At 38.7% G+C, this 12,686-nt stretch overlaps 2 protein-coding genes across 2 annotated transcripts; both read left to right on the top strand.

The window, feature by feature from the left end:
• Positions 1-284: 284 nt before the first annotated feature.
• Positions 285-12,025, top strand: LOC137871423 (cytochrome P450 2K1-like). The gene is made up of 14 exons (XM_068709235.1): positions 285-545; positions 686-847; positions 930-1,080; positions 1,161-1,321; positions 1,449-1,628; positions 7,658-7,837; positions 8,145-8,307; positions 8,422-8,571; positions 8,650-8,810; positions 8,992-9,183; positions 9,338-9,479; positions 10,503-10,684; positions 11,177-11,318; positions 11,417-12,025. Exons 1-14 carry the CDS (start codon positions 339-341, stop codon positions 11,602-11,604), a joined length of 2,361 nt encoding a protein of 786 aa, XP_068565336.1. The 5' UTR covers positions 285-338; the 3' UTR covers positions 11,605-12,025.
• LOC137871305 (cytochrome P450 2K1-like) lies at positions 1,659-3,523 on the top strand. Its single transcript, XM_068709080.1, has 4 exons — positions 1,659-2,267; positions 2,353-2,537; positions 2,686-2,827; positions 2,912-3,523. Exons 1-4 carry the CDS (start codon positions 2,102-2,104, stop codon positions 3,103-3,105), a joined length of 687 nt encoding a protein of 228 aa, XP_068565181.1. The 5' UTR covers positions 1,659-2,101; the 3' UTR covers positions 3,106-3,523.
• Positions 12,026-12,686: the final 661 nt, after the last annotated feature.

The raw sequence follows: 12,686 nt of genomic DNA on the forward strand, positions 1-12,686 counted from the left end.
CAACAAATTATTAATGGTAGAATTCTTTTGATTACCAATGTTGAATGCACTTAATGTAAGTCGCTTTGGATAAAAGCGTCTGCTAAATGACTGTAATGTAATGTACCTAACGCAGAACGTGTGTCACACTCAAAAACACACAGCACACAAACGTTAAATCTGCTCTGCAGTATTTTATAGAGCACTGACCTGAAAGGAACCAACAATGTGTAGGTGGTAGTCCCTCCCCTGTTGGTTGGTACTTGGTTCTCAGAACTGTTTACCCAATAAGTGACAAAGTCAAAGGCTCTGGAGGGAACCATATTTTGTCAGTGCGGGACACTTTTTCTTTGAAAGTCATGGGGATATTTGATCTGTTTCTCCAGCCCTCCAGCTCTGTCTCCTTGTTGGGGGCTCTGGTGGTCCTGCTACTCGTCTACCTTGTCTCCTCTTTCAGCTTCAGCTCCCAGAAGGACAGGAAGGAACCTCCAGGACCAAAACCACTTCCCTTACTCGGGAACCTGCTGCTGCTTGACCTCAAGAGACCCCACAACACACTACAGAAGGTAAGGCAGTACGTAAGAGTAGCTTTCTTGTGGGGTAATTTGTTGTTTTTGTCTCTTAGTCAGCTCTTTCATCCGGTCTTCCTTCTCATGTTGGTGTCTTTATATCAGAAAATACCATGACATTATGCTGCTGTTCTTAGCTTTCCAAGAAATATGGATCAGTGTTCACCTTCTATATGGGACCCAAAAAAGTGGTGGTCCTGGCTGGATACAAGACGGTGAAGGAGGCATTTGTCAATCATGCTGATGAGTTTGGAGACAGAGATCAAGAGCAAATCATGAATGAATTCAATCAAGGACATGATAAGAAAAGAAAAGATCTCTTCCTTAAACGTGTATCATTCTGTAAAGCCTTTACATATTTTGTTGAACCACTTCAACTCAGGTATTATATGGTCCAACGGTGACTCGTGGAAAGAGATGAGACGCTTTACTTTGAAGAACCTGAAAGACTTTGGGATGGGCAGGAGGGCGATCGAGGAAAAAATCATTGAGGAATGTCAGCACCTCATTGGAGTGCTGAAGAACTTCAAAGGTTAATGTCTTATCATTATAATCGATTATGTGAGCAACATTTTATGTGAAAAACAAAAAAATCTTTTTCTTTTTCCACAGGAGAAGCTTTTGATACAACTCAACCAATACATTTTGCGGTCTCTAATATTGTCTGCTCCATGGTCTATGGCAGCAGATTTGAATATGATGATCCAGATTTTACATCCCTGCTACATAATATGAGCTCACGCAATGCACTGTTTGGCTCCCCGTCAATGACGGTATGATTGTACATTTTTGGAAACTTCTAATTTTAACATATATGAACACATAAACTAAAAGGAAGGAATGGATTATTTAAAATGTTTCTCTCACCTAATAAAATGTATCATGAATGTTATTTTACAGATGTACAACATGTTCCCTTGGTTCTTCAAATGGATTGCTAACAGGAAGCTTTTCCTCGGATTTGGTGCTGCCATCAAAAAACAGAACTTACAGCTGTTTAGTCGTTTAAAAGAGACCCTCCATCCACAGATGTGCAGAGGCTTTGTGGACGCTTTTCTGGTCCAAAAGCAAAATCTGGAGGTTGGAAAACAAATCAATTAAAATGTATATTTTGGGTTAGGTAGTCAGTGGTGAAGTAAGTGCATCATTTAGAATTACTTTATATATTTACCATTGAATTCCATGCTTCAAAGAAACAACCTGCTCTGGCAAAAAAAGACCCGGATAGGGAGACAGGATCAGAGCGGAGTGTGAAGTGCTCCGGACACAAACCAACAGGTGTAAATACACACCTGTTGATGTACACTATGGACCAACAATTAAGAAAGGTGCTGAGTCAGCTCCACAAATTTCAAAACAAAAAGTTTTCAGGAAGAACACTTCGCTTTGCTTTTTTAAATATATTAGCAAGAGAAATCTGAAGTCGCAACTTGATTAACTGATGGTGAATGTACTGGACAACTTCTTCTTTAAGAATGCAATAAAACTAAATGATTTGTTTTAGACAAATTGAACAAGAAACCAACAACTTAGGATCAAATTTGTTTGAATAAATGCGGATCCATCTTTCCCTGCAGGAATCTGGGATTACCAACAGTCACTTCCATGATGAAAACCTTATGATATCAGTTCTGAATCTGTTCAGTGGCGGCACTGACACAACAACAATTACACTAAGATGGGGACTTCTGCTCATCACCAAGTATCCAAAAATACAGGGTAAGTTTTACAGAAAAACATACAGTCCAAGCTACAACATCTGAATAAATCGTCTTTGTGATACCAAAACTTATTCATCTTCCAGACCAGGTCCAGGAGGAGCTGAACAGGGTGATAGGAAGTCGTCAAGTGCAGGCCGAGGACAGGAGGAACCTGCCCTTCACCAACGCTGTCATCCATGAGACACAGAGACTTGCCAGCATTGCCCCAACGTCCCTTCCTCACAAAACTACCCAAGATGTGATCCTCCAGGGTCACTTCATCAAGAAGGTCCAACTGAATAAATAAACACAATATCACTTTATACTCCTCTTCATGCTCTGAAACACAATGTATTTTCTGGGTGTGAGTTTAAGGAGTTTCAAAGAATACTTTACCTATCATGTAAAAATATTTCCAATATTTCTGTTGTCTACAGGGAACCGCAGTGATTCCTCTCTTGATATCTGTCCTGCATGATGAGAGTGAGTGGGAGAACCCACACAGCTTTCATCCTGCTCACTTCCTGGACAAAGCTGGAAAGTTCATCAAGCAAGACGCCTTCATGCCTTTTTCTGCAGGTTTGTGAGCTGAGGGGAACCTTTCTGTTCAGTGTTAGTTTACTTGCAGATGACCTGAAGCCTTTCCTTTGTTCTCTCCTGCAGGTAGCAGAGCTTGTCCCGGAGAGAGTTTGGCCAGGATGGAGCTCTTCATCTTCTTCACCAGCCTCCTGCAGAACTTTCGTTTCACTCCTCCACCTGGAGTTTCAGTGGATGAACTGGATCTGACTCCACAGTTACGCCTTGGTCTCCACCCGTCACCTCATAAACTGTGTGCTGCCCCCGAACATGAGCACTAGGAGAGCTTGCAAATATAAAAAGTGGTTTAACAGAAAATGAACACCACTAATTTAATGAAGAAAATGAATGCTGAATTAATGCTCTACAATAGCTCACTCATGTCACAGCAATCGTAATTCTTCTTTAGCTACTTACTATGTACGCCTGCAGAGAACAATCATCTTGAAACTATTACAACAATGTCTTTTATTAACTCGAGATGTAAAATAGAAATGTAACATTTTGATGTACTTAACAAACAAGACCTCAAGATATTTCATATTCTTGAACTTCTTACATTAGTCGTAAGAAGATGGTCGTGGTTATAGGTATACAACACCAAGGACTTTAACTGTCAGGATGTAATGTGGTTTTGGTTACATATTGATGCAGCCTTTTGTCAGCATTACTCTTTCAACATTAAATCAAGACAATGTCTCTCTCTACTCTTAATCTTAAAAAACGCTTTAAATTGATTCAAAATTCTCTACTTTTTCTCATTCAAAATCATATAATTAAGTAGAAGACATATGAATAATAATTTGGCAAAAATACTTTAGCCAAACTGCTATCCCAACATTATACCAACAACATTGACGTTTTTTTAATGTTGTAATTTTCATAGTAAGAATTGTTTACTGCAACCGTTTCATGCATTCGGATTTCTTTGAATATTGTATAAATTTGCGGGGCCAAGCAACCCTTTCGTAATTCATCGTAATGTGTGCCATGGTGTTACAGAGAGTTAGTGGTTGGTTAATAATTGATTACAAAGTTCTAACCATGAGTCAGAAGGTTGAGACGGGTAAGCCATTAGTAGGTTCCCCTCTCTGGCCATTCTCTAGTATGGCGGTAGATAAAAATGAATATGGTATGGGAAAATATAACCGGTATACCGTATGAAACAGTATACCGCCCAGGAGTACTCAAAATTATGATATATGTTATACCATAATTAAAAATATACATACCACTGGATATCATTGTTGTCAACCATTCATTCATGTTTACCTGTACGTTAACTTATTTACAAAATTACAAAATTTGCTTTTTTATTTATTTGTACAGATTCAAGTGACTGTGCTACCTTAGGTTCAGGGGAATTACACTATAAATCATGGGCTGTTTTATAAAGTTACCAAAAAATCTACCAACTTGTATATTTGTTGTATCATGATAGTAGCAGAAATAAGAAACAATCTATGAAATAAAATGACCTACATAATGACATATATCTGGGGTGACTGTGGCTAAGTGGAGAGCAGGGCCGCCTTTCAATCACAGGGTTGGCGGTTCAATCCCCAGCTCCTGCTCTACTAGTCTTGTGTCAATGTGTCCTTGAGCAAGACACTTAACCCCAGAATGTCTCCCGTAGCTGCGTCTACGGTGTGTAGATAGATACTGAATTGTAAGTCGCTTTGGATAAATGACTGATAAATGAATGTAATGTAATATATATTATAATATCCAGAGGTTAATAAACTAACAAGCGCTGACTCTACTGCGCGTATTAGGAGACCTGGTATCGTCGGTATTGTCGGTGTCGGACTTTGTGGGTGAGATAAAATGTGTGCGATGATATGGCTCTTTTCTGAAGACAGTATGTACCCATGCAGATCCGATGGAAATCAAACTTGCAAACCAATTGGTGGAAATGAATTGTTTACTCATTTTTGGCAAGCTCTACAACAAACATAATGTATGACTGTGCCTTGATTCAATACTTGTGTTGCATAACACAGACTTGTTTCTGGATGATCGCTTTTTCATCAACAGCTTGCTCTCAAAAGTTACTTAGCTGGAGAAGTAACACACTCCAACAGGCCTTTTCAACTACAGGGGCATCTGCATCCATCAATACCACATTCAAAATCTATTTATAAAACAATAACACATTGACATTTTTAACAGTAAGACAATGGTCAATGGTGAAGAGTGCAGAGGGTCCTTCAATAAATATGAAATGATTAATGTAAAAGTAGATGTATGTAAATGTAAAAATGTAGGGCCAGTTCTGCCGTGCTCTACCAGGCAGAAACGGGCAAGTAGCTTCAGGCACAAAGACAAAGTTACACACACTACAAAGCAATATGTTTCTAAAGAAGAGATTTCATTCAGAATATGATGAAACATTTCCAAAATGTTATGAAGTAGACAAAGTTGAGTTTTCCATTATTGTGTCTGAAATAGAGAAAAGCCTATTACTTCTTCTGTATACGGGGCCCTAGTGCAAAAACGCTGATGGTGGTAAGTGTTTATGTTAAATGTTTTTTCTCTATATGCACCCTGTGATGATTTTCACTGAGGCCTTGTGCAGGTTTGCAGTCCAACAAAGGACTTGTTTTTCTTAACAGTCACCCAGCCTTCAACTTTGTATAAGTAACTTCTCTCTCTGAAACTTTGTTGATTCTACATGCACGGATGCTGTGTGTGTGTGTGTGTAATCCCCGGCTGAGAATTCTTACTTTGTTATATTCTCTGCTTGAAAAATACAACAAAGGCATATTTGCTAGAACTCATCTGTTTATTTCACTCCTCACAAGCAAATATAATAATTTCCTCAACACTAAGGGGCCAATATACTCTGTCACAACTGGTTGTCGGATGGTCAAATAGGGTAGATTGTGTCTGACTATTTCTGTAACTTTCCAAAACTGGTAATCCGACGTTCATATATGTCACACTGTGATTGGCCAGCTGGTAAAAAAAGAAGCTTGTCTTGTCTTTATTTCATACGAACTAGTTCTGATCGGGCATACCCCGGCCTTTGAACTCAATGCAGTTTAACAAAGGGAACGTGTTCAATACCACTGAAGTAATCAAGACCATGTAAGTTGAATTTACATTAATTTGTAGAGCACAATGTTGTACAATATTGTTTTTCGTTGAAGGCTTTTTTTTTTAGGAACTAAACTCTTCTCCAGATTAACATAGAAACTTTCCACAAGAGTACATGAAGCAAAAGGCTGCAGGTGGGAGTAAAAAATGGGATTCAGCCTTGGCACATGGGGCGCACTCTCTACCAGCTGAGTTAATGAGCAATTAAATTTATTCTGAAGGTCTGAAAAAAAAGTGTTTTCCCTAACATGTTGTTCAGTCCAGATGTACTATTTGGTATTGTGTGTATAATCTGTTTCACTGTGTTGTAACTGTGTCATTGTCATATGTAATGGTTATTTGCCTAAAACAATTCAAATGAATAGAAAATATATGATTGTATATCTATTTAAATACTTGCTTTGATCATTAGTAGTTTTAATTATGTATGCCTATTAGTTTCTCACCAACAACAACATTTTACTAGATTACATTTGCCACATCCTCATATTATTATAATTTACCTTCGCTCAATACGCACTATAATGCTGCTCAAAATAACCCTGTTTAAATGAGCTGTTTAGCTACCAGCAGGAGCGTCTTGAATCACGGACACCGTCTGCTTTAACATGCTTTGTGGGTGTGACTATTTTGCCAAGGTGTCACCATTCATATTTATACAACCAATGTGTTTATGATTATGCTATTTAGGGCAAAGTGTTAAAAAAAAAGTCTTGCATTCAAAATATAACTTAAGTAAAGGTACAAAAGTATTTGCATCAAAGTATAGTTAAAGTACTAAAGTACAATGGCTTATTTCAAATAATATATTTACAGTAAGCATGTCATTGGATTGTAATTATTAAATCATTAATGTGTTCATCACTTTAATGTTGCAGCAGGTTACGGTGGAGCTGATTTAATCTATTTTATATACTTAATAATTAGGCTATATACTACTTAATAGTACATCATAGTTTATTAGTTGATTTATATTTTGCATTAGTCTGTATAGTAACTAATATTGTCAAATAAATGTAGTGAAGTTAGAAGTACAATATTTATCTCTCAGATGTAGTGGACTAGAATTATGAAGTTACATTAAAATGGAGATACTCAGGTATAGTACAAATAACTTAAACGTGAACCAAACATGGAATCCTCACTGATGGTTAAACATTAGAACCACTGTGTAAACGCCCTGAAATGGGAGTACTTGAGTGAAAGATGCAGGGACATAAAGTTCCCTCATGTGTACTTTGACTAAAGTGAACTCTCACTTTATTTATAAAGCTCTTCACTCCCTCTGCTGGATTCCTCCGGCAACTACTACTACTCCTTACTGCTGGAGTTCAGATGAATACGTTAACATGAACAAGAAACCACGAAAAAATATGATGCCGCTGCAATATGAGAACCATTTAGCAAGAACAAAGAGATATGAATATGAACATGAAATGTGAAAAATAGGCCTGTGACTGTTGCCCTTCTACCTAACGCAGAACGTGTGTCACACACACAAACACACAATACACAAACGTTAAATCTGCACTGTAGTATTTTATAGAGCACTGACTCGAAAGGAACAACCAACACTGTGTGGGTGGTAGTCCCTCCCCTGTTGGTTGGTACTTGGTTCTCAGAACTGTTTACCCAATAAGTGACAAAGCTAAAGGCTCTGGAGGGAACCATATTTTGTCAGTGCGGGACACTTTTTCTTTAAAAGTCATGGGGATGTTAGATCTGTTTCTCCAGCCCTCCAGCTCTGTCTCCTTGTTGGGGGCTCTGGTGGTCCTGCTACTCGTCTACCTTGTCTCCTCTTTCAGCTTCAACTCCCAGAAGGACAGGAAGGAACCTCCAGGACCAAAACCACTTCCCTTACTCTGGAACCTGCTGCTGCTTGACCTCAAGAAACCCCACAACACACTACTGAAGGTGAGAAAATGAATTGACTGGAATAAATCATTTTTTTTGTTAACTTCAAGGCCAAGATTCTGAAGTCATGGCCAAAGATTGATGGATAAATGAGCAAATTTAAATGTAAATTATTTCTCTTTCCGATCAATACCGATGAAGAACGTGATTATTCCTTTGTGAAATATGCTTAGTTAAACCATGTCTCCAACGTTTTCTTTCAGTTGTGTTTGCTCTCCAGGCAAAGCCACTGTAACAGTCATTTCTCTGTCACATTGTTGGCCTGTGTTTGCTTTACATTAAAAAAAAAGAATGCTCCTGTTCTTAGCTTTCTAAGAAATATGGATCTGTGTTCACCGTCTATATGGGACCCACAAAAGTGGTGGTCCTGGCTGGATACAAGACGGTGAAGGAGGCACTCGTCAACTACGCCGATGAGTTTGGTGACAGAGAGCCACTACGAATACTACACGAAATTAGTAGAGGCCACGGTAAAGAAAGAAATGAGCTTTTACCACATTCATTCATTTTCTGTTTGACTTTCAGCAGATGTTTATTGACTGTACCCATTCCCAGTTTTACCTTAAAGACATGTTTAATCTCAGGGGTTTTGATGGCAAATGGTGAATCGTGGAAAGAGATGAGGCGCTTCGCCATAAGTAACCTGAGAGACTTTGGGATGGGCAAGAAGGCATGTGAGGACAAAATCATTGAGGAATGTGAACAACTTATTGAGGTGTTTAAGACATTCAAAGGTAAATCTTAAGCTACTTTTTCGGATGTTGAACCAAAACAAATCTGCTGTGATTTTGACTTGTTTTCCCTTGTTGCAGGAGAAGCTCTTGATACGACGCGAACAATGAACTATGCGGTCTCTAATATTATCTGCTCCATCGTTTATGGCAGCAGATTTGAATACGATGACCCAAAGTTTACGTCCATGGTAGATGGAATAAACAGAAGCATTGAACTATTGGGCTCTCCGTCGATACAGGTGCATCATTCCCTATTCAGCATAGCGATTTAATATTAAATACGTGACACTAAAACTGTCTTAATTGTATGAGAAAAGTAGTTACATTTCTTTCTCAACCGGTGAAAACATCATGTTATTTGAAACACTGGTATATATATCAGTATATGTATTTTAAAATACACATATATGTTTTTGACAGATGTACAACATGTTCCCATGGATCTGCAAATGGATTGTTAACCGAAGGGAAATCCGGAAGGCCGTCGCCTTCAATATGAAACAGAACTCTGAGCTGTTCAGTCGTTTGAAAGAGACACTCAACCCACAGATGTGCAGAGGATTTGTGGACGCCTTTCTGGTCCGAAAGCAAAATCTGGAGGTTGGCAAATGTATCATCTACTGATAGATTGATCTCAGTCAGAATCGATTTGTTTATGTCGAGTCCCGTGTAGTGCATATATTATCAAATAACTCAACATCTTTTTTAGTCAAAGGCCCCATATGATCTCAATTCATTTTAAATGAACACATTCAAAATGTAATATGTTGATGTTTTGGATAATATTTATATGAATAACTGTGATGAAAACCTTATGATAACAGTTGTGAATCTGTTCGGTGCTGGTACTGACACGACCGGCACAACACTGAGATGGGGACTTCTGTTTAAGTATCCAAAGATACAAGGTAATGACTTATAGATGTGCATGGCTCAAAGACTTAAAAACAAATGTTCCAAGCTATGTGCTTCATCAACACAAAAGTCATCTTCATGACAACAAGACAAGAATCTATCACGAACACTGTACTTAGGCACAGCAGTGCTTTGAGCTTAATGCTATCAAAGGCAACGCTAAAGTGTAGTTTATGGTCGGAGTAGTGAAGCCAGCACGCCAGATAATTATGTAATCACGTTTACCGTTACAGGACATTCAACCTTCGTTTCTTTATAATGCTTTTAATACTTGACCTTTTTCTTTACAGGGCTTGTACAAAGGCAATACAGTAGTCCATGACAGTGAGATATGAGTTCACAGATAATTACAATCCCTCCTTGGCATTGTGGACGTTGGTTTACAGCGTTTTGCCGGTTACCCTTGTCTTCTTTTTGCTTCTCCATAGTTAATTTTGTTTGTACACCCTCCGGCGTTTTGGAAATGAATGCAACGAGCATAAACTCTTTTGTGCACCATCAGCGGAGGCTCAAGCCAAGCGTGACTAATAAAGCTTAACATGCTGATGAAAGGTAAGCGTCCATGTTTTGCCACGTTCACCATTTTAGTTGGCACTTAGTTGCAATTCATCCTCAGGGGAGCATGAATGTCTTTACCAAATTGCTTTGCAATTCACCCAATATTTGGTGAGTCAACTTCATGGTGGCACTACAAGAAAAATCACCAAAGTCACTCAGATACTTTGTCTGGGAGCTATTAATGATCCGTACAAAACGTTTTGCCAATTCATCAAGTGAAAATGAAGATATTTCACTTTGAAAAAGTGAAAAGTTTAAACTGCTGGTGGCACGAGATGAAAACTCAGATGACTCCCAAAGTCATTAGGCTTCATTGTCTGGGCACTATCTTGGCAACATAGCTAAAATACAACAGTAAGATAAAAAACAAAGATCATAATGTCACTGACATGAAGGGGAGGCAAACTCTGAATTTGGATGACAATGAAAGGATCAAAGTTTCTCATTTCATGTCCCAGACCAGGTCCAGGAGGAGCTGAGCCGGGTGATAGGAAGTCGTCAGGTGCAGGTTGAGGACAGGAAGAACCTGCCCTTCACCGACGCCGTCATCCACGAGACACAGAGACTGGCCAGCATCATCCCTGTTACAATGCACAGAACCAGCCAAGATGTCACCTTCCAGGGTCACTTCATGAAGAAGGTGGGACTGAATACAGCACCGATGATGGAGGAACACCCCTCATTTGGAAAAGCAAATTAAAGAGTAACTTCACACTTAAACATGTTTTTAAGCTAAATTATATAACTGCACTTTGATGGAACACATCAATGTTTGTGTTAATATTGACATTAACGTTAGCTAGTTAACGTTAGCTAGCTAACGTTAGCTTGCTAAGAATCTACTGCTATGTTAACCCTATGTTAACTACCCTATGTTAAAAGAAAATGGTTTCATTGAGGCTACTTCAGCTCACCATAGGGAAATATCAAAATGCATATGTCTTATCACACTTTTATTTTTGTCACTTTAACTTTACATTCTTTTCTTTTTTTAAAGAGGTCCTGTTTGCTCCTGTTTTACAAAATAGGATAAAACAGAATGACAATTATTTCTGGGCTTCTATTTGTAGTTTGAAGAGAATGCTATGACTTAGCATGTAACAATTATTTTCAATGTCTGTATCGTCTGCAGGGGACCACAGTGTTTCCTCTCATGTCATCAGTCCTGCATGATGAGAGTGAGTGGGAGAACCCACACAGCTTTCATCCTGCTCACTTCCTGGACAAAGATGGAAAGTTCATCAAGCGAGATGCCTTCATGCCTTTTTCTGCAGGTTTGTGAGCTGAGGGGAAACGTGTTGGTTAAGTGTTAGTTTACTTGCAGATGAACGGAAGACTTTTAATTTCTTCTCTCTCTCTCACACACACACAGGTCACAGAGCTTGTCCCGGAGAGGGTCTGGCCAGGATGGAGCTCTTCATCTTCTTCACCAGCCTCCTGCAGAACTTTCGTTTCACTCCTCCACCTGGAGTTTCAGAGGATGAACTGGATCTGACTCCACGTATGGGCCTCACCCTCAACCCTTCACCCCATAAACTGTGTGCTGTCTCCTGTATTTGAGGAGGATGGGGGGGGGGGGGGTGAAAATGTGTCTCGGAACCAGTGGCATGAATTCAGCACATGTGCTTTTCTATCTGCAGATAAAAACAAGCACCCTGGTGTATCATATCTTTGTGTTTGATAACCACATTTAAGGGATCACTGAAGGAACTTGTGTGTGTATATATATATATATATATGTGAATACAATAAAATGTAATGCACGTTTCCTTACAATACAAAAATACAATAAAACAATAACAAAATAAAATATAGAAAAATAAATGTAAATATATATGTGATTTATTTTTACTCCCCAATATCGGAATCTTCCCCAAAAATCCTGTCAGTCGAGCTCTTTACAAATGTACTATTTTCTATTGTTTGTTTAATCTTTAATAAGACCTCAATAAACACATCAAAGTTACAAATGCTGCACCAATCCATGTGTCAGACTCTCTCTCTTCCATCTGATCCTCACTCATAAACAAGACCCTGGAATAACTGTAGTCCTTCATTTCAGCAAAGTTGTTGTGGCTGTAGCTGCAGATTTGCAGGCGCAGACAGTCAGCACAACTACATCACCCTCGAGTGTGCGCAGGAGGTCCCACTTTGATTTGATGAAACCAGTAGAAATATCACAATTCTGCTGGATGACGAAAAGCTCAGATGCAAATGTTGGACACGGAGATTCTTTCCATGACAATACATTGGTTACATGGTTAACCTACCGCTGCTATGCTGATGACACTCAACAATTTCTTCACCATAAGCATTTTAAAAAGGAAAAACAAGAAGGTGCTTATTACATTCATTCTAAAACTCCCATTTGAAAAGAAAATATGCTCTCATGTCAAATCCTAGACAGGAGGAAAAAGGCATGACTGGCTTTTCCTTGACAAACTTTTTAAAAGTTGTGTACAAAAATGTCAGCAAAGTTCATTTGTGAAACTTATTTACTTGGTTTTGTGAAAAAAAAGGAATATCACAGATAATGCAGGATGAAAGGTGACAGAGAACAAAGTTGAAACTTCATATCAAACTTGTTTTATCATGATCTTTGCCAATAGTGTGATGTTAAATCATCCGAGGTCAGCTCTAAT

This window comes from Cebidichthys violaceus, unplaced genomic scaffold (assembly GCF_023349555.1).
Source record: "Cebidichthys violaceus isolate CVI_PGR_0920_01 unplaced genomic scaffold, fCebVio1.0.p SCAF_14, whole genome shotgun sequence".
In the NCBI taxonomy this organism is placed as follows: domain Eukaryota; kingdom Metazoa; phylum Chordata; class Actinopteri; order Perciformes; family Stichaeidae; genus Cebidichthys; species Cebidichthys violaceus.

Bases quoted from the DNA above. Each gene is read 5' to 3' on its own strand.
- LOC137871423 (XM_068709235.1), top strand. From the start codon at position 339: ATGGGGATATTTGATCTGTTTCTCCAGCCCTCCAGCTCTGTCTCCTTG. The intron at 8,572-8,649 runs GTAAATCTTAAG...CCCTTGTTGCAG, and splicing joins GGTGTTTAAGACATTCAAAG to GAGAAGCTCTTGATACGACG. The intron at 8,811-8,991 runs GTGCATCATTCC...TGTTTTTGACAG, and splicing joins TGGGCTCTCCGTCGATACAG to ATGTACAACATGTTCCCATG.
- LOC137871305 (XM_068709080.1), top strand. From the start codon at position 2,102: ATGCGGATCCATCTTTCCCTGCAGGAATCTGGGATTACCAACAGTCAC. The intron at 2,268-2,352 runs GTAAGTTTTACA...TTCATCTTCCAG, and splicing joins CAAGTATCCAAAAATACAGG to ACCAGGTCCAGGAGGAGCTG. The intron at 2,828-2,911 runs GTTTGTGAGCTG...TCTCTCCTGCAG, and splicing joins CTTCATGCCTTTTTCTGCAG to GTAGCAGAGCTTGTCCCGGA.